Source organism: Sinohyriopsis cumingii, chromosome 9, assembly GCF_028554795.1.
Source record: "Sinohyriopsis cumingii isolate HCF-2022 chromosome 9, ASM2855479v2, whole genome shotgun sequence".
Taxonomy (NCBI): Eukaryota; Metazoa; Mollusca; class Bivalvia; order Unionida; family Unionidae; genus Sinohyriopsis; species Sinohyriopsis cumingii.
In genome coordinates, this window is record NC_142969.1 from 111989457 (window position 1) to 112012031 (window position 22575).

Genomic DNA, 22575 nt, shown 5'->3' on the forward strand with positions numbered 1-22575 from the left:
ACCCTACAACAACAACAACAACAAGAGACATCAGCTTGCCTTCTTTTTAATAATTTTATTCACTACATTTTGAGATTTCATAAATAGTACTAATTTTGCTGTGAGATATCACTGATATCACTAGGCACTAACACTACAGGATATATTAGCTATGAAAACTGATGTCATTGACTTGTTATAAGGAAATTGTATGTTTAAGTGTGGAAAGTGATGTGATGTGATTTTGATTTTTAACGTAGCTTTAACAATTTTTCAGTCATATCGCTACGATGTCTGCAATGTGGCAGTTTATAGTGATGTCTAGCACTGGGGCATCATGTCGCAGACATGTAGCATGATGTCCCACCCAGTCACATTATCCTGACACCGGGCCGACCAGTCCTAACACTAACCTCTTAATGCTGAGCGCCAAGCGAGGCAGCTGTTAGTACCATTTTTGTAAGTCTTTGGTATGACTCGGCCAGGGATCGAACCCACGACCTCCCGCATCCGACGCGGATGCTCTAACCACTAGGCCACCGGAGCGGTAGTGTGGAAAGTGAAACGAAAGTATTAAGGTCTCTCATAGCTGTTGTCATGACTCTCGATCATCAACAACTGACATATATCATAGGAAACAGGCGATTGGGAATTTTACACATGTTGAGGTTGCGTTTTATTTAGAATTGGCTAAAGTTTTGAAATTGAGAAGCGTTTCGTCATATCCGACTGGCATATAAATTCTTGAGGTCTCACTGTATAGCTCCGTATTTTGTCACCTCCCTAACTTTTAAGTTAGAAGGTATTAACCTAATTATGATAAGCCTAGCATTTCTAAATTCACACAGAAGCCGATTCTGTAATGTGGTTTTCATTTGCTTTGAGTTATGCTTTAAAACATGTTTTTGATGGCTGCCTGCCACAGTTAGACTAAAACTGCGGATCTAATGAATAACTTGGGCTGCAAATGAACAGCCGACTTGGTTTACGTACTTAGGTATGTCTGCTATAAAGGTGAACATCTAAAAATCGAGATGATTGAAGGGTGATGGAAAATATGCTAATTTGTTATAGTACTAGTTAACTTTATTCACGCATAAAGGTACATACTGATTCCTTTAACTGCCTTGTCACATGAAAATGTTCATAATATCTCTTTGCTGTAAAAAAATAATGTAAAAAAGAGGGGTTTGTGGCAGTATTGGTTCAGTATAAAAGCCATCACTAGTATAAGGAATTAACCCGATTACCGCAGTCATAATCTCACATGCCTGGGTTCTACAAAAATCATTAGTTTGTTTTATTTGTATCTTCAGTGTAAAATTATTCTCATTTTGCTGCAGTAGGTCATTATCGGATGAAAATTCACTCGGAATACTGTCCAGTGAGACCTGGGTTCCGTTATTACGCAAAGCTCCAAGTTAAGACTGAGAAAGTGGTCTCCCTTTACCCTTTGATGTCCAGTTTTGGCGTGACCAGCTGCGTGCATAAAAAAACTGGCCCTTGAGGAAAACTCAACACACTCAAATTTACCTACTTTTTTCCGATTATTCCCAAAACATCTTGCTACTTTAATTGTCTGGTGCTAATGAGATAAATAGGTAAAAAAAATCAACACAGCCTGAGTTGTATGAAGACACATAAAGCACAAGCCTCCGTGGTATCACATTTATATATTATTGATAAAGGGTTGATTTGTGCACATATCCAGAAATGAAATGAAATTAAACGTGAAGGTTTTAGAATGAAAATGTTTCGCAGCCAGTCGGCAGGTTGCACGTGATCACTCATCTCAACTTTGCTCTTTTGACTTAAATGTCTCTTAAAGAGATGAGTTATTAATGTTAAAAGCAGTCCATATTTGATTGTGGGCACGAATAACAATTTATGCAATTTACACTGATGCGCCCACCCCTACCTTGCAGGAACAATTAACCAAAACGCCCCACTCCACAAATAAAAAGACATACAAAACGATCTGCTGTGTTTTCTTTTATTAAGGATTTTAAAAATTAGACACACTTAGACATATCAATTTGTCCGATCCAGTAAAATGTCATGTAACGGATGCTAAGGTAGTAAAGTTTAGCAAGAGAGCTGGTTTAGATAAAGTTAATACATATCAATTACAAATAACATTCTGAGATCTATAATAATGAATCTTTTGAATATTAGTTTTCTGTTGAAGGCCCCGGATGGCCAAAATGTTTAAAATAATTGCCTTCATCCGTCATTGCCATCTCATCTCTGCATGCCTGGGTTCGAATCTTGGGTTTAGCAAATATAGGTATATATGAAATCCTGCCAGCAGCTTCCCTTGGGTCGGTGGTTTCTTTCCTAGTTCTTCCACCACCAGGTATACTGGCTGTTATGCATGCCAGTCTGCGCTGAAAAATGGCGTCACCCAACTCCTCCCTCCAAAAGAATAAAAACAACACTAATGGTCTGCTTCGTTGTTTTTCAGCTGAACAGAAGGAAATATGATTCCTGAAACGAGATTCATTTCTCTCTCTCTCTCTCTCAATAATTCTGTTTGATGTTATCTCTCAGCCAAGCTACATTAATCGCATCTAGCAGTGACATACTGTAAACGCTATGGACGCAATGCCCGAGTACATGTTTACGCGAAACCTTCCTCATTCGTCTATGTGGCAATCATCATCATCATCATCGTCATCATCATCGTCGTCGTCATCATCATCGCACGCCAGCTGAATTAGGATATCCATTACTTTCTAAAAGGTTTTGTTCTCTTCTCTCGTCGACCGTCCGAGGACAGGTCACAAATTTAATTTGACCACATATAATGTTGGTTTAGAGAACATTCACATACGTTTTTCTTGTAATTTACAACCATTTAAAGAGTGCATGAATTAATATAAAATAGCAGGTGCGATGTTGCGTTAAGAAATACAAATGTTTATTTGTCACATGCTGCGAATAATTCATCTAACTCCATATTTTGAATCATGCTGTACAAAGTATAGACCACACCAGGACATACTGTATAAATACATATTTACTCATTCGCGCCATTTAAAAGATAAAATGAAACTTATTGGAAACATATAAAGAAACAAATTAATTAAAATACGGTCGATATCGATATGTGCGATTGTACTTAACGATATAAATATCGATATCGCTTATGAGATAAGGTGACTGTACTTTTTTCCAACTATATTTTCTCTGGTCCTTCATAAAGGTAAACACAGAGGTACATAATGTGGCACTGACGCCAACACACGTTTTGCATTTACTTATACGAGATTCATACGATGTTTCTGATGTTAACACGATATAAATCATCAATTAATGATGATTCCACATTCTACCGTACAACTTTAGCAAGATGCCTCACTTTTATTATCGAGACGTTAATATTTTGAGAAACAAATTAAGCAAATATAAACAATAGTCTAATGGTTGTGAATGGTCTGGATCGTCTAGAGCGAACTCCTACAACCTTCTCAACTTGTGCTTCAGGTAAACGTAGTTCTTCTATTTGCCATTCATCCTGACGTGTTCCACTACTAGTAAGATGTGCCGTTCATCCTGAGGTGTTCCACTACTAGTAAGATGTGCCGTTCATCCTGACGTGTTCCACTCGCAAGCTCGGATAATTCGTCTTATTTGATACTTCTGTTCGTTTTTAATTTCAAAAACTTGCTCCTTCTTTGAGAAGTTGTGTATCGTGTTAAGACAACGCGATACGGGAATCTAAGTGAACAACCCTAACACTGACCCATGTGCGACTGAGTTGAATCCAGTTCAAGTCGTTCTCTCCTTGAAGGTCAAACTTCGAATGGATCGTAGGACATTATACGATGTAACGGCTGGAAAGAAATAACATTTTTATTTATGATTCTGTTATATTACCACAGCGGGCGAAAATGCATAGGGATTGATTGGGAGCATTTTATTATATTGCTAGAGCGCGAAACAGTGCATATAGGGACCAAGTGTTCTTTAAAGATGTCACAAGTACTTTTCAAAAGGAAAAACAGTGAAGTCTTGTCTGAATCGGTGAATATACAAAGCATAACTAAAAGTGAACAGGCTATCAAATAACATTGTTACTAGTATATCAAACATCTCCAGAGATCAAATAACCTTGAAACTCGTATATCTAACATAGAAGACAGAGATTCAATAATCTTTACCCTCGTATATCAAACATCGCCAGGGCTCCAAAACTAACATTGAAGCTCATATATTTAACATAGCCATAGATGAAATAACCTTGCAACTCGTATATCATATATCGCCAGAGCTCAAATGACCTTCAAACTCGTATATTGAACATAGCCAGAGATTAAATAACCTTGAAACTCGTATATCATACATCGCTAGAGCTCAAATGACCTTGAAACTCGTATATTTAACATAGCCATAGATGAAATAACCCTGAAACTCCTATATATAACATAGTCAGAGCTCAAATAACATTGAAACTCGTAAATCTAACATAGGCAGAGATGAAATAACCTTGAAACTCGTATATCTAACAAAGCCAGAGCTCAAATAACCTTGAAACTTGTATATCTAACATAGCCAGAGATGAAATAACTTTGAAACTCGTATAACTAACATAGCCAGAGATAGAACAAAAACCTTCACATATTACTTGGAAATCTGTATGAATTTAAACACTCCCTTGAATACCCTTGATGTGCCATGGGAGATACAAGACAAACATATCTAGCATCATTGGTAATGATGCTTCTTATATTATGTGTTTCAAATAGTTACGTACTCACCCAATAATTTATACCTAATATAGGACAGAGTAGGATAGCGTTAATACTTGTCAATATGTGTGAACGCCTGCATGAGAGAGAGAGAGAGAGAGAGAGAGAGAGACAGACAGACAGACAGAGATGGGTGTGATTTTACTTACAAAGTGATCAGATGTTATGGTTTCATTCATTTCCTTATTTTCAGGGATAATGTCTTGTTGTTCAATAAGGGTATACAGACTTGTGGAAGATTTCGTAAATGTGTCTGTCCCAATCAGTAACGCTGCACCCTGTTCGGATAAATACTACATATTAATTTAAGTTTCATAATTTATTAAATTTTTTAAAATTTCTCAGCTAAAACACAAATTGACGGAGCTGAAAATTCCGATTATTTGACGATATGGTTCTATTCTGGTTCTGTTTTGTTTTCCTTAGCAATCTGATTAAATAAAATGTGAAGCTTACAAATAATTATTAATATCCTGGTTGAAAATTTCAGATCAATAAAAATAACATGATGACATTAAACGCAGAATAAAAAATTTTTAACTACAAATTGCTTTTATTTTACAATTTCATGTTCAATATGTCGGATAATTAGTTTAAATAAAATTTCTAGGATAAAATACCTTGTTCAAAAGTTTGATTGCTCTTTTTATGGTCCTCGGGGTTCCGACAAAGTCGAGAATTAAGTCCGCACCTCCTTTGCACGTGCTTTTTGTCTTCTCTACAAGACTTGGTTCATCTTCATCAGCCGGCCAGTGGATAACATCACTACAAACTTTCTGTGCAGCCATGAGCCTTTCTATTGAGCTGTCCGCTATAAAAATCTTGACTTGGTCCGTTGAATAAGCCGGTATCTTAGACGCTATCTCAATGGCTATTCTTTCTGATTGACTAGTTCCGATAATCAACACAATTACTGCAATAAAATGATTATATTCATATAAGATGAGAGCAGTTAATAATAATAATAAAAATACTATTAATGCTACTACCATCAGTAATAATAATAATAATAATAATAATAATAATTAATAATAATAATAAAAATACTATTAATACTACTACCATCAATAATAATAATAATAATAATAATAAATAATAATAATAATAATAATAATAATAAAAATACTATTAATACTACTACCATAAATAACAACAACAATAATAATAATAATAATAATAATAATAATAATAATAAATAATAATAATAATAATAATAAATAATAATAATAATAAATAATAATAATAAAAATACTATTAATACTACTACCATCAGTAATAATAATAATAATAATAAATAATAATAATAATAAAAATACTATTAATACTACTACCATAAATAATAACAACAATAATAATAATAATAATAATAATAAATAATAATAATAATAATAATAATAATAATAAATAATAATAATAATAATAATAATGTGTACTTAGTACTAAGCCTAATCTCTAGAACTCGAAGTGCTTTGCAATACTGGATAACATAAAAACATATACAATGACAATATTACAAACAAACAAAAAACAAACGCCATGAAAAACGTGCTGACAATAAATAAGAAAGTAAACATTATTTAGTCTATATTTTTAAGAGCCAAGTCGAAGGAAATATAAGTATACATACATACATACACACACACACACACACACACACACACATACATACATACATGCATAAAGAAAGTCAGTCAGTCAGTCAGTCGTACATACAAACATACATACATACATACATACATACATACATACATACATACGTGGCTTCTGTGGGTTCCTTTACGTAATTCTACTCAGGACATACGACTGTCCCTTGTTAGGTTATGACTGCGGTCCACAGCTTGTTTATGCTTATCCTATTATGTTTTCAAAAGAAATGGGGATCATTTGTTTATACTGTACAGGCAAAAAAGTTTGACACTAAAACCAGAAATGACAAAACAATGGATTTCAAAGTTCCAATCTCCAACAAAATGTATGGCTATTCTATGTTCGTATTTGGACATAAAGAGAACTCAAACCAACTAGGTCTAAACTGTCCGCCAAACGGACACATGCAAATAAAGTAAGAGACGTGTATCTTACCATTACTTTCTTCACGTTTTTCAAGGTGCTGTTTCACAGCCATGAGAACATTGCAAGCCAAAGCATCCTGTTTTTCCGCCCCTGCACGTGCTTCTATGGCAACGACTGGGTTGCCACATGGTGTCACGAGTTTAATTCTCTCCTTTGTCGTAAGATTTCTCTCAGGAAGCACATTCTTGGTCGAGTCTTGGAGATGTGGTACAGTCATAGCTTTATAAAATATGATCAAAATGTATCCGATAAGTACTTTGTATGTATTGATGACAGAGGGGTAAGCAAGAAAGGAAAATTGGCTTTCGGAATAAACAAATCTTTTCAATGCCAAGCATGTATGTCGCTTAATACGTTTGAACTCCAGTGGTCCAGACATTCTGCAAAAGTTTTATCTCTTTTTCCTCTCTAAATAATTTTAAAATATTTGAGTTCACGGAAATGTTTCTACGATTCCATGGCTTTATTTGAATTTTATGTGGACACACTGATGGATATAACTATCCTCGATATACATAAATGATTTATTCAGTGATTTATTTAACGACTCTGACAAGAATGGGCAGCTTTATATTTTTGTATGTTTAACGTATACATCCAGAATTCTGGAACTATATGAGGTGTGGAAAACCAGGTGAAATAATTTGCCGACTGTTGTATGATGAATCACGCGCAAGGACAGGTCTTGATGGGTGGAGTCTTTGCACCAGAACTGAATTTGCCAGTGCGTTGATTGATCAGGTACACATTAGCAGTGACATGGTTCAGACCCCGCCCCCCCCCCCCTTTCAATATTCTGGTGCTGAAGCTGGTGTGGCAAAAGCTGGGTTATGTATGCTTAGATACATGCAGCCTTACATTAATGTAACCTTATTATTCATACAGTGACTTAAATTTCCAAATATCCATGTCATACATTAATGTAACCTTATCACTCATACAGTGACTTAAATTTCCAATTATCCATGTCATACATTAATTATTACTCATATAGTGACTTTAATTTCCAATTATCCATGTCATACATTAATTATTACTCATATAGTGACTTTAATTTCCAATTATCCATGACATACATTAATTATTAACTCATATAGTGACTTTAATTTCCAATTATCCATGTCATACAATAATTATTACTCATATAGTGACTTTATTTTCCAATTATTCATGTCATACATTAATTATTACTCATATAGTGACTTTAATTTCCAATTATCCATGTCATACATTAATTATTAACTCATATAGTGACTTTAATTTCCAATTATCCATGTCATACAATAATTATTACTCATATAGTGACTTTAATTTCCAACTATCCATGTCAAACATTAATGAAATCTTATTACTCATATAGTGACATTAATTTCAAATTATCCATGTCATACATTAATTATTACTCATATAGTGATTTTAATTTCCAACTATCCATGTCATACATTAATTATTAACTCATATAGTGACTTTAATTTCCAACTATCCATGTCATACATTAATGAAATCTTATTACTCATATAGTGACTTTAATTTCCAAAGTGTTCATGTCATATGTGATACTGGGGTAACAGTATGTGATATTGGGGTAACATACTGTGATATTGGGGTAATAGACTATGATATTGGGGTAACGGTCTGTGATATTGGAGTAATAGACTGCATTTCATTTAAACACCAAGACTTTTCACTCCTCAACCTCGTCAGTATTGATTTGGCTTTTGGAGTTAATACTAAGCAATAACAGATATCATCATCATCATCATTAACAACAACAACAACACAAAAACAGCCCAAAAATCATCGGAAGTTATGGTCTTGATTTGTCCTGATTTAAATTCAAGTCTGTGAGACTTTTTCTTGATTTTAAGAAAATCAACAAACTACTACATTAGCTGTGCATGAATAGAGCGGGTAAACGTCGCACATTTACACACACACACACACACACACACACACACAAAGAGAAGGGTAAACGTCGCACACACACAGACACACACACGCAAAGAAAGGGTAAACGTCGCACATTTACACACAGAAGTTGATGTATGCATATACCAGTAGCTGAAAGGAAAAAAGAATAATATCACGTATTCTGACTATGCGACCCCCACCCCAAATGAAAAGAAAAACTACTCTATGAATATTTACCAATATAATCATGCAAAATCCCCTCTATGCCATTAAAGCCACAACTATTATCGTGATGTGCCCGTTTTTGCTGATAATTCTGATTTTTTTTTCAAGCCTTCTAATCAATGGAACCTGGTTTTTATTTGCATGTCGGAATGGTCCGGTCAATAAAATGAATGTTGTTATTTCTATATAGACACAAACTTACAGATACACAGGAATATACAAAGGTAACTGTAATTGTTTAATGGTTTTTATATTAGACTTGAGGGACTGCATTACTTACAACAGGTAAATAGGTGTACTTGATATATATATATATATATATATATATATATATATATATATATATATATATATATATGAAATAATTATAAAGATAAATTTCACCTAAGGTCAACTGGACGGTGCAGTTCCCCATCTGTACTCTGTCATCTCTTTTTTATCTCTAGGATAAACCATGTCTGAATGCGTAAATACAAAAAAAACATCCAAAAGGAATTTTTGGACTTATACCTATTGATCTGCTCTAATTATGTCATATTTGATATCAATCCCTTGTCCATATTATTTAGGAAAGGAATCTGCAGCAATGGTCTGAAAACACGATTACTAAATTCTATATTTTGTCAGACTGTTACGTGTTAGCTAAAACATCATATTGTACGCATTTTTTTAATGCGCTGCGCGATGTGCAAGTCAGGCTATATTATTTGCCATTCGCTTTATTACTTTAGTTAGAATAATAGACTTTTCATGAAAATGAAAACTAGTTATAAATGGACTTTATCACCCTTTTAAATATACCAGTTTGTAAATGTAAGCAAATTAATTTACGTGCGTACTCTTCATGTGAACGGATTTTCACAAGCAATTAAAATTGAGTGGCGCGTACAATTTGCATCTGAAACTAGACCCGGTGCAAAAGCATATTTGGATTTCCACTGTGTACTAATTTCGGACAGAAACACATGAAGGTTACATTTGTTTGTGTAAGAGGCAACTGGAATCAAGTACAATGCAACCTCCCTGAGCCACACCACAGTAACCAGCCACACCACTGCAGCCAACCACACCAGAGTAACCAACCACACCACATTAACAAACCACATTACAGTAACCAACAACACCACAGTTGCCAACCACACCACAGCAATCAACAACACCACAGTAACCAACCACACCACAGTAGCCAGCCAACCACACCACAGTAACCAACCACATCACAGTATACAACCACACCACAGTAACCAACCACACCATTGTAGCCAACCACATTATAGTAACCAACCACACCACCGTAACCAACCACATCACAGTATGCAAATACACCACAGAAACCAACGCAGACTGATCGAAGGTTCAGATTAAATTCACATGACCGGCGATCCAATCATTTACACAAAAAGGCCTTATTTACTTGCTCTGCATAATTAACAATTTGAACCTTTACTTAAAGAGCTAGTCCAAACTTTATTTGAAATTTTACATAAAGAGCTAGTACAAAATGTATTTGAAACTTTACTTAAAGAGCTAGTCCAAACTTTATTTGAAACTTTAGTTAAAGAGCTAGTCCAAGCTTTATTTGAAACTCTACTTAAAGAGCTAGTCCAAACTGTATTTGAAACTTTACTTAAAGAGCTAGTCCAAACTTTATTTGAAACTTTACTTAAAGAGCTAGTCCAAACTGTATTTGAAACTTTACTTAAAGAGCTAGTCCAAACTTTATTTGAAACTTTACTTAAAGAGCTAGTCCAAACTGTATTTGAAACTTTACTTAAAGAGCTAGTCCAAACTGTATTTGAAACTTTACTTAAAGAGCTAGTCCAAACTTTATTTGAAACTTTACTTAAAGAGCTAGTCCAAAATGTATTGTTTTCCAGCATATACGGGTAGATACAAAGATGCTATTTTCTTCTTGAAAATCCTAAGCATCCCCAGCGAGCGTTACCTCGTCTGTGTGTAGGTACGTAAGTGGACGTATATTATTATCAATGTGGTACTTCAGTGTATGTTTAAGTAAGTGGGCGTGTATGGCTATTTGTGTGACACCTGTGTGTAAGTCACTGCCAATATCAAAACTAATATTTAAATACTACATATTTCGTAAAAAGCGAAAGCTTTATATTTTTTTCAATCGCAATGGCACATTTAAATTAGCTCAATAAATACAGACATACAACATTTTATATCCCTATTATTGTGAGTACATGTATATACTTTCCATCGGTCTGTCCGCATTACCACATCTAGTAAAACTCTAGGTAAAAATTCACTGCAGTTATATTCTACTAGGGACAACCCATCTACAAAGGGGATTCATCCGTGACCCTTACCTTTCGAGTCCCATGTAGTAGGCTTAAGGTCAGGTGTGCAGAAATTTCAATTACAATGACATTTTTAACTATTCTCTAATACAAATTTTAATACATTTAGTCTGAGTAGGAAAACACATCAGATAAAATATTTTGTTTTATGACCCACTGGGTCATTTTCTGTGGGTATCCGTGTCACTACAAGGGATGGGATGCCAGTTTGGAATGCGGAGAAAAATTTGCGACGAAGAGCCTGTGCGGTTGCATTTGTTATTCTTGTTTACATACATACATACATACATACCAAATTTACTAAATTTACTAATATATTGGTTTTTTGGGTGAAACGCCAGGCAGCCATGCAAATCGGGTTTAAGGTCAGGTGATGCGGGAGGTCGTGGGTTCGATCCCCGGCCAGGCTATACCAAAAACTTACAAAAATAGTACTAACAGCTGCCTCGCTTGGTGCTCAGCATTAAGAGGCTAGTGTTAGGGCTTGTCGGCTTGGTGTCTGGATAACGTGACTGGGTGGGGCATCATGCTACCTGTCTGCGGCATGATGCCCCAGTGCTTGACATCAATATAAACTGTCACACTGCATACATGGTAGCGATATGACTAAAAAATTGTTAAAACTACGTTAAAAAATCAAAATCTCTCTCTCACACACACACACACACACACACGCAGACACATTAAGACGCTTGTGTAATTAATATAAAAAAACAACAATACACAGATTTAGCTTTTTTCTTTTCTGCTATACATGTCATTTAAGTAAAGACTGTTAACAATCAATCAGTTTTTATGATGTGCAATGACCTATAAATATGAAACATCCTTGTTCTAAGTTTAGTTTTCCTTATATGCATGATAGTGAAATATGTATGTTTTTCACACACACACACACACACACACACACACACACATATATATATATATATATATATATATATATATATATATATATATATATATATATATATATATATATATATAATGGTCAAATTTTTTAAGTACTCCGTAATATGAAACAAGGTGGCTTTACCAGTTATTATTATTATTATTATTATTATTGGTAAAAATGATGATGATAATGATGCTTCCAAGGACGACATTAGTTGTGGTTGGTTTTGTTCGGCAGAATGCTTATAGTAAAACATGTGCGTTTAAAATGTCCATTTAACTTCATAAAAGAAATATCATTATAGTGTGTTAACTATTTTATATTTGATCGTTCTCCAGTACAATTTTCATATTATTCTGTTAATTCGGATTAAAAAAGATTGTAAAACTTATCACAAAGGAAAATCAATATAAACTGTGATCTTCTCTCAACATTTTATATATATAAATAAATAAATACATGTACTAGTTTCCTGACTATTTTAAAAGCGCAAAAATATTCAACATGTCCATAATACATTTGTCACCGTTTAGTATACCACCTCCGTGTGGCCGAGATTTAAATTTTAAAAAAATCAAGATCTTTCTCTTTCTATTACTATCTGGAAGGTTGGTTTTTATCGGCACGTTGGAACTCAGTGCCCACTGGAAGGCCACGATTTGCAAATTCAAACTTAAATAACTGAAGAGAATATGATAAAATGATCATCTTACCTTTCTTTGCCAGAATTATCGACGTTACCGTGCTGGTTTGTCTATCGCAATTGGCAGGCCGACGATGATTCATGCCTGTTTTGGCCATACGATGCATGCACCAATCACGTGTACTCCATGTGGGAGGGCGGGAATTTGTTTCGTCGTCCATTATTTTCTTCTTTTCTTCTATCAATTCAAATGACTCCTTAAATGTAGACACTATGTAAAGTAGGGCGTCAACTGAGAATGACAGTATTGTCATTCCAAATATATTTAATTTAGATGAAAACGTATCATTGCCGGGAGCGATACGTACATTGCTTTGCATTGCAGTCAACTCTTGAGAGCTTCACCATTAATATTGCACTCTCACTTTGTGCGATATACGCAGAGAAAGCAACGTCACATATTTAGACTTGTGCATGATTTCACTGTAATTGATAATTAAATACATGTTTATCTAATGTTATTTAACCTGAGATAACCTTTACATTGAGCAACATTATTACACATTCGGTATGTGGAACTGACAAGTAAAGGTCATGAACGGGTGAAGGCTCGAATTCACGTGACCAACATGCTACGTACTTAAAGCGAGCTGGTCGGTAATTCCCTGAACTATAAATAGACAACATCGCCTGAACGTAGTATGGATTTTGCTTTGGACAGTTTGAACGGTACATTTCCAGCACATATTGACTAAATCATGCTCATGAAAAGGCAGTTATGTGACATTCCCAAGAGCACAGGCATCCGATACAGTATGAAGAAATAAGCAGTATTTACCAGGGGCGCCCGCAGAATTACTTTCAAAGGATGAAAGGGGGTGGGGGGATGGGGGCCTACATGTAGTGGTCAGCTATGAAGTTTTACGGATATAGACTGAACCATTGTATCTTGATATGTACTGTTCGTTCAACCGCCTCTATCATGTAACATGCATCCGGTGCATGTTTTATGAAAGTAACTACCGCTAATATAGTTACGTGTTCTACACAGGCCCCATCAGAGGTTGAGAGAGTCCCCTAGGCCCTGGGTATGTTGAAAAACGGAAACGAATTGAATGCCAAAACAAGTCCTTATAATTTACTATTTAAAGTTTTAAAATTTACTAAGTACACAACGAGAGTATTTCAGAGATTTAAAAATAACTGCTAAAAATTGAGGCTGCTTAGGGATGAGGCCCTTGCCACATTGCCCTCCCCCCCACCCCCATTCGACATGGTTCTATATGGCAAGAGACTTTATCATTTTACATAAAAGCTGCATTTTCAAGAACCTTGGATTAAGTTACAAGTGACGTTTACAACACGCACACATACACACAGACATACACACAAACATTAAACGGCAGTGCTTCTTTAACTGTTTAATAAAATATAGTCTTCTAAAAGAGAGATATTCAAAGCATTGTACCTTTTATTTTTTTTGCATTTATTTTCTTAACTTTACTCCATTATTGTAACTATTTCTATTACTTTGTACTTTGTAAATATTTGTTTGATTCGCCAACTTTAGAGATATTGTGTGCTTTGTATGTTAATTGTTTTTGTAAAAACCAATTTGATGACATCCATTAAACAGTTATAAATCCGTCTTTTTTCAGTCTGTGAATGACGTTTGTCTTATATTCTGCTTCAACAAACTTCCCTATTCTGTATCAACTCTTAAGACATCCGGGATAGTCATGCTCTGGCTTTATCATTTGACACAAAAGTTTAAACATTTCATGAAACGTTTTGACCGTCAGTATATATTTGGGGTTACAAAATAGGAAATCGCCAGAGCCGTATAGGATTTGTTACGTGCACTAGATTGTTGTTGTTGTTGTTGTTATTTTAGGTCTAACACCACTGTTCAGCACATGATTGACTACGTATAGCGGTCAGCATATTTGATGGAGGAAGAACCCGGCAAAACACCTTTAAGAACCACTGACCCACAGAGAATTAATCGCAATCTTTCTCACATACCCACGTGGACAGAGGTCAATATCTCCGCTGTGCTATGGATATATCTGAAACATACCAATACAAGTTCATGTTTAGGTGACCTATTCAATTCCCAGTCCACATATTTTTGGAGCCTGTAAGGTAAAAAAGCGTTGCAAAATCGAGTTAGGGAGAGTTACCGTTAGTAACGATATATTCCAAATGACGCGTGCCACTTTGTGAAATCTGAAAGATGTGATTTAATTGGCGAATCTCAAGGTCAACAGAACATGAGTACTTACTGATGTCCAGCAGATCTCCACGTAGTGTCGAACATCTGATTTTAATCAGACTGGATGTCAATGATCGCTAAAGGCGAGGGCTGTAGATCACTCATTCGCTTGCCCCCCCCCCCCCTTCCCCCTCCAATAGATTATTATCAATTGTGCTTATTTTGTGTAACACACGTCATTATGTGTCCTCATTTTGATGTTTACGTTGTTTCTCAGATACATACATACATATACATACATACATACATACATACTATAAACTGCCGCATTGCAGACATCGTAGCGATATGACTGACAAATTGTTAAAGTTACGTTAAAAATCCAAATCACAACAACACAACAACAACATACATACATTCATGCATACATGCATGCATGCATACACACACACACACACACACACACACACGCACGCACACACACACACACACATACATACATACATACATACATACATACATACATACATACATATATGCATGCCATTCCGACTGTATCGCTCCAGTAATCAGAACGTTGAACTATTCACACCCTGCAGGCCATACCATCCTTGGCACATTAATTATGGAGAAAATGGAAGTTTGAAGATAGTAATCAATGATCGGTTCGTGTTAAAGGCGTGATTCAAGCTCTGGTATTGTTACACGAAAGAACGTTCCACGCGCAGTAGCTTGCAGGAAATCACTCATTTGGTGGTTTATCTTAATATCTTTCCCTTAAAAATCGAAAGTTCATTGATTCAGTGACTGGAAATTGCATGGATATGAGATTTCGTGAAGAGAATGAAAATATAAGTCCGTATATGATGGATGCAAACAGAAAAGCAAAAACGAAGTGTATGAGAAACGAAATGAATTATTCAAAAAAGTCGTTATCACTATTTGGTGAATGAACAAAATTATATATAATTTCAACAGAAAAATAGAGCGATGGGACCTCTCGATCGTTGGTTGTAACATCCTGAACTGGTAAAAGATTTTATGAAAGATGAAATGTATGGTGACTTTACCATAACTCACGTGCTTAATTTATGTTACGCTTTATTGATTTGCTAATTAGAAGAAAATTATGAAAGTAAGTCTGACCATCGCTTGTAGAAAATTTATGAAGAATATAGATACAGTTTTATTTCCCTTTAAATATGTAAAATTTATTATTTATTAAATATTATGAATTTAAAATATAAGCAACGTTAGACTTAAATTTTTCGATATATCTGCAAGTATTCCAATATATAAATTAAAAATCTTTCCTTTTTGAAATAATCACTTATCGATAACACTTATGGGGGGGGGGGTCCTGCTCAAGAATTTGCGCTCCGTTCGCAATTTTAACATTTCCAATACATACACTTCCAAAGAAACGAAAGAAAAAGAGGACACAATTCCTAGCAACTATTTACCTCTATACTCCTCCCTTCCTCCCTCTCTCTCTCTCCTAGATAGTATATTTGTTTATTTTGAAAGTTTTTTTTTCTTCTGCTCAAAGTAAAACAAACAGCAAACAAGTAATGTACTTTAAGCACATATCAGTGGACCGTTCCGGTGGCCTAGTGGTTAGAAAGTTTGCCTCGGATGCGGGAGGTGGTGGGTTCGAACGCCGGCTAAGTCATACCTAAGACTTTAAACATGGTAATTCCCATAGTCGCTAGGGTGGCCCCATATACTACTCATGGTACTCGCAGCTGCTTTGCTTGGCGCTCAACATAAGGTATAACGGTACCAATTGTGCAAGTCCAGGTGGGCGGAACTTAAGGTGTATGGAACATTGTATTCAGAATTAAAGAGCAACACTAGCTGTGATTGGTGCATTATGTAAGAGTTGTACTTTCTGTTTGGCTTAAAAAGATGTTGAGCCTCTTGGCAACATGTGAGTTTGTGTTAATTTCTATCTAGATCATATTTTGTATTTTTTATGATTTTTTTAAAATATGGTACACATGGCTGAAAATGTGCTTGTTGTGACTAGATAACTCTTACCCCTGTCTAGTTCCAGTAGAGTTATCTCTCTTAAATGCAATGGAGTACCTGGTTATGTCATTGTCAAATTGACAATCCAGCATTGTTCTACATGACAGTGTGTGACATGCATGCCCAAGTAGGACAGAAAGTATATTTATTTCACAAAACATTAGCATTGAGGTATATGGAAAAACAATTGGTACCGTGACAATTGGTACCGTGATACCTAAAGGAAAGAATAGCCTCACAGTGTATCCATAGAAACGCATACATGTGGGTGGCATTTATGAACTATACTAGTTTGATGTAGGAAAACAAATGTGTGCTGAACAGTTTTGGTCAAATATTGAAAGTTCTTTAAGAATAAAATGTATGCAATCTTCAGAAAATAGCACAAGTTGGCTTTGGATGGGGACTTTTGATAACTATAGCTATGATAGATATAGGCTTGTGTTACCTGATGCCTTTATGTATGTGCAACCTCCTAGATTGGAATGCATGCAACAAAATAAGTTATGTAAACATAATATAGTTGATTTTGGCCAAATATTGGCTATTTTACCTGCAAAAGATGAAAAATCATATGTACAAAAACAGCTATCTTGTTCTTGTAAGGCATGCCATAAACCAGGATAGAGAACACTGAGGTATATGGAAAAACAATTGGTACCGTGATACCATAAAGAGGTTTCTGTTAGGAATGATCAGCCTGGTTTCAGGATAATGTGAATGGGCGGCATGATGCCCCGGTGCTGGACATCACTATAAGCTGCCACACTGCAGACATCCTAACGAAAAAACTGAACAATTGTTAAAGCTAAAAATTCAAATCACACACACACACACACACCAAACTAGAGTGTGTATCTATATGAATGAAAAAGCTTGATCTTTGTTGACGATTGTCTTTAATGTTCGTTTCATCTATCTATTTGCTAGACATCACTTTAAACTGTCATACTTCAGACATGGTAGCGATATGACTGAAATATTGTTAAAGCTACGTTAAACATCCATATATATATATATATATATATATATATATATATATATATATATATATATATATATATATATATATATATATATATATATATATATATATATATACACATACACACGCACTCACACACTTCATGGCATTATGTCGTCAGTATATCACATACACTTCTTGTTCTTCTGTTTATTTATTTTACATTTTTGAATTTGAAAATTATGAGAAAATGATGCCTTCTATAAAGGTAGGAAACAAATTTGTTTTGGCATACAATATTGCTAATATGTGAACATTTATTCAGTCTGTCCATGTAGTACACATCTATCAATCTATCCATCCATCCATCTATATATCTATCTGTCTATCTATCTATCTATCTATCTATCTATCTATACATCTATCTATCTATCTATCTATCTATCTATCTATCTATCTATCGATTTTAGTAGAGAAATAGATAGACAAAGTAATAAGGGATTGATGAGAAACACAAAGCAATGCCTTTCTAGCTACCGACATAGCTACGAGGACCACTCCAGTGGCCTAGTGGTTAGAGAGTCCGCCCTAGAAGCGGGAGGTCATGGATTCGAACCCCGACCGAGTCATAACAAAGTCTTCTCAAAATGGTACTAACAGCTGCCTCGCTAAGTGCTAGGGATTAAGAGGCTAGTGTTAGGACTGGTCAGCCTGGTGTCAGGATAATGTGACTGGGTGGGACATCATGCTACATGTCTGCGGAATGATGCCTCAGTGCTAGATATCACTTTAAACTGCCAAACTGCAGACATCGTATGATATGACTGGAAAATTATTAACGCTATGGTAAAATTCGAATCATATACAAACCTAGCTAAGAACCAACCAGCCTACCTACCTACCTATCTACATCCATCCGTCCATCCATCCATCCATCCTAGAGGGGCCCCGAGTGGTCTAAAGCGTTCAGCGTTACGGACCACTGCCATCTCACCTCTGTCTGCGTGGATTCGAGTCTCGGGCTCGGCCAATGAGGGTATGTGAGAAAGATTACCGGTAGCTTCTCATCGGTCGGTGGTTCTTTCCGGGGTTTTCCCCCGTTTCTTCCTACGCCATATATACTAACCGCCGTGTATAGCCTATCTTGTGCTGAAAAATGTCGTTAAACCCTACAACAACACAATAACATTACATGCATGCATACATGCATACATACATACATACATACATACATACATACATACATACATATCCCTTACAAATGTAGAATAAACCGGATTGTAATTGGCCACGAGTGGAGATAAGAGACGATGAGCTTCCTGGTGACATAACCCGAAAATGAGCAAGTTCGGTTCCTCCTGTTAGAATCCGGATCGCTTAATTTTGGTGTTTCCTTCGGTAAGTTACTTTCTTCCCTGCGATATTAAATGACATACTTGTGGTACTATGTCTTCAAACAACAAATACGAATACCTACCTAGTTACTTAGCTACCTACATAGGAGGGGCCCCGAGTGGCCGAGTGGTCTAAAGCGCTCTTCGTTACGGATCACTGCCATCTCACCTCTGTCTGCGGCGGTTCGAGTCTAAGATTCAGCCAATGTGGGCATGTGAGAAAGCCTGCCAGTAGCTTCTCGTGGGTCGGTGGTTCTTTCCGGGGTTTTCCGGGTTCTTCCTCCACCATTAATGCTGGCCGCCATGTATAGCCTATCGTGCTGAAAAATGGCGTTAAACCCCACAACAACAACAACAACCTACATAGGAACCTACCTACGTACTTACATACATACGTAAATGTATGTCGACAAGCTCGCATACAATGATTGTCATACGCTCTTATGTTGACCTTTGCAGACAAACGAAGGTATACAATGTGTTTGTTTGTTTGTGTGTGTGTGTGTGTGTGTGTGTGTGAGAAGAGAGAGAGAGAGAGAGAGAGAGAGAGAGAGAGAGAGATATGGCGTAGGTAGATTAAAGGTAATAAAACCAATGAGGTTGAATACTTAGTGAAAGTCTTAAGAGAGTAATTTTAGGTTTGAACTCAACTAAGAGAAAGACAGACAAACATACAGAAAAAAGAAACAAATCTATTAAATGTGCATTGATTAAAAAGGAATTTTATTTTAATAATAGACAATAACGATAAGACCTGAGGGGGTCGGTAAAGAAAGGTATAGAGAAAAATGATAGAAAATGGGAAAAAGAAGAAACAAAAACAAAATGAAGGAAATAAAATCGAAATAGATTTTAAAAAACACTTGCAGCAAGCACAGCGAGCATTTCGTAGACTTTAGCAATAAATAATTAAATATTCATTACTTTTCATACATTTTTTTGCCATTGATATTTGACTCGCTATCGTTTTGCTTCTTTAAGAAGTTTTGACCCTTTAAAAAAATTAGAACAGTTTAAAACACAGTCTCCACCCCACCCCACCCCACCCCACATATGCAAACCGGTGTGCTGCATCGTTTAATTGGACTTAATGTTTGCGGTAAGATAGGGTAAAATAGTCTACAGTATGTCAAAAATTAAATTAATTGCAAAAAATTATGTTATCATATCCCAAACCTTCTGTTATATCAAGCCACTTTATGTTTTTTATTTTTTTAAATAAATGTTATTGATTTGTTTCTTCTGATCGGCGATTTCATTTAACTCGCGGTTTTGCTACTCGCTAAAATAGAACCGTTTCTGTAACTTATAACAAAATAATATTTCCGGTATTACATTAGGAAGACATATCCTCTCTATATTGTATTATTCAGGAAAAAAGTAATTATGCTTCATTTTAAATAAATAGCTACGTAATATTATTTATTTGAAGTTTGGTCAGATACACATAGAAATAATCAACTTCCATTTGTGTAAATGTTGCATCTTCTTTTCTTCATGACTCCTATGTTAATTCACACACTACTATGTCAATTCACACACTACTATGTCAGTTCATACACTATTTGAATGAGACAATGATCTATATAGTTCAGAGGCGCAGTTTTATCGCATCTTCAAAAATGATTTAGGATTATTTATTTGTTTAAATTGATCATTTTTAATTAAAAATTGTATTGTCAAAATTCAGAGCTTCAGACACGAAGGGCCTGTTTCAAATTTCATTAGAATAGCCCTTGGAGCCTGGTCCATCCGATATGTAGGTATTCTCTGTGTGCACTGTGCACGTTTCATGCAAGCGAGTTAATTCGGCAAACCTATACACGCATGATGCGTGCATTGAAACTCGGCAAACCTAAAAGCATGACACTTGAATTGAAACTCGACAGTACTAAACACACATGATACGTGGACTGCAACACAGCAATACTAGAACTTATAATTGCACTGCATGTCTTTGATGAAGTGGACATGTCTTTAATGAAGTGGACAATGCCTCTTATAAATATTCCATTTAAACACCAAACCGAAAACCTTTACAGCATGTGATAATATCTATATGAATTTTGAAATACTGAACTCATATCGTGCATGGCACCTGCATTTTTATTACAAATCTACATACTTGTAGTGCTAAATAACCCGTAAGGCGGTAATTGTACTTGAATTACACGTGTACCTGAAGGTATGAAATTTGTAAAGGAAGTCGCAAAACTTGAGAGTATTCTTGTAATCTCATATACTCTCAGGTACCTCTGAACACACACACACACACACACACACACACACACACACACACACATATATATATATATATATATATATATATATATATATATATATATATATATATATATATATATATATATATATATATATATATATATATATATATATATATTCTCTTGACAGTTCCTCAGCTTCGAGCGATTTGTTGCCTGCTCCCTTCTCCGATCCAGACTTGATTATTTCGATTGAGGCGAGTTCAAAAATGTAATTCCACAGTTCATCATCTGTTACATCATCTGTTACATCATCTGTTACATCATCTGTTATATCATCTGTCACATCATCTGTCACATCATCTGTTACATCATCTGTTACATCATCTGTTATATCATCTGTTACATCATCTGTTACATCATCTGTTACATCATCTGTTATATCATCTGTTACATCACCTGTTACATCACCTGTTACATCATCTGTTACATCATCTGTTATATCATCTGTTATATCATCTGTTACATCATCTGTTACATCATCTGTTACATCATCTGTTACAATCTCATTGAAACGTATCTGTTCACACGTTTCAGCTCGAGTCTGTTGACAAATGCGGAGCACATTTTGGACAAACATTTTCGATCTTTCGATGATTCGTCAGTATATTGTTATTATGGGTTTAACGCCATTTTTGGTGGCGGCCCGTATAGTGTGTGTGTGTGTGTGTGTGTGTGTGAGTGTGTGAGTGTCAGTATGTGAAACATAATACAGTTAAAAGGTTTAATTCCTGTAGAAACATCCATATAAAGTTTCGCAAACATAACCGTTTTTCTGTTTTATTTGTTTGTCTTGTCTATGTTTTGTATTTGCCTTTTGAAAAAGACTCGTTAAAGCGGCCAATATAGTGTGTGTGTGTGTGTGTGTGTGTGTGTGTGATTTAGATTTTT

At 35.4% G+C, this 22575-nt stretch overlaps 2 protein-coding genes across 2 annotated transcripts; both read right to left on the bottom strand.

The window, feature by feature from the left end:
- Window positions 1-1967: 1967 nt before the first annotated feature.
- On the bottom strand, window positions 1968-13348 carry LOC149792486 (uncharacterized). The gene is made up of 5 exons (XM_089971075.1): window positions 12869-13348; window positions 6813-7022; window positions 5351-5643; window positions 4880-5008; window positions 1968-3815 (listed from the first exon to the last, which is right to left on the bottom strand). The coding sequence occupies exons 1-5, from the start codon at window positions 13176-13178 to the stop codon at window positions 3774-3776; spliced, it is 984 nt and encodes a 327-aa protein (XP_089827201.1). The 5' UTR covers window positions 13179-13348; the 3' UTR covers window positions 1968-3773.
- A 1490-nt stretch (window positions 13349-14838) lies between these two features.
- LOC149792487 (uncharacterized) lies at window positions 14839-22264 on the bottom strand. The gene is made up of 2 exons (XM_089969579.1): window positions 21841-22264; window positions 14839-14867 (listed from the first exon to the last, which is right to left on the bottom strand). The coding sequence occupies exons 1-2, from the start codon at window positions 22262-22264 to the stop codon at window positions 14839-14841; spliced, it is 453 nt and encodes a 150-aa protein (XP_089825705.1).
- Between the last annotated feature and the right edge of the window lie 311 nt (window positions 22265-22575).

Coding starts and splice junctions, on each gene's coding strand:
- LOC149792487 (XM_089969579.1), bottom strand. CDS start 22,264: ATGTTTGTCCAAAATGTGCTCCGCATTTGTCAACAGACTCGAGCTGAA. Junction 14,868..21,840: donor TGGATCGGAGAAGGGAGCAG/GCAACAAATCGC, acceptor GGTATGTTTCAG/ATATATCCATAGCACAGCGG.
- LOC149792486 (XM_089971075.1), bottom strand. CDS start 13,178: ATGCAAAGCAATGTACGTATCGCTCCCGGCAATGATACGTTTTCATCT. Junction 7,023..12,868: donor GATAATTCTGGCAAAGAAAG/GTAAGATGATCA, acceptor TATTTTATAAAG/CTATGACTGTACCACATCTC. Junction 5,009..5,350: donor CAATCAAACTTTTGAACAAG/GTATTTTATCCT, acceptor TTATCCGAACAG/GGTGCAGCGTTACTGATTGG.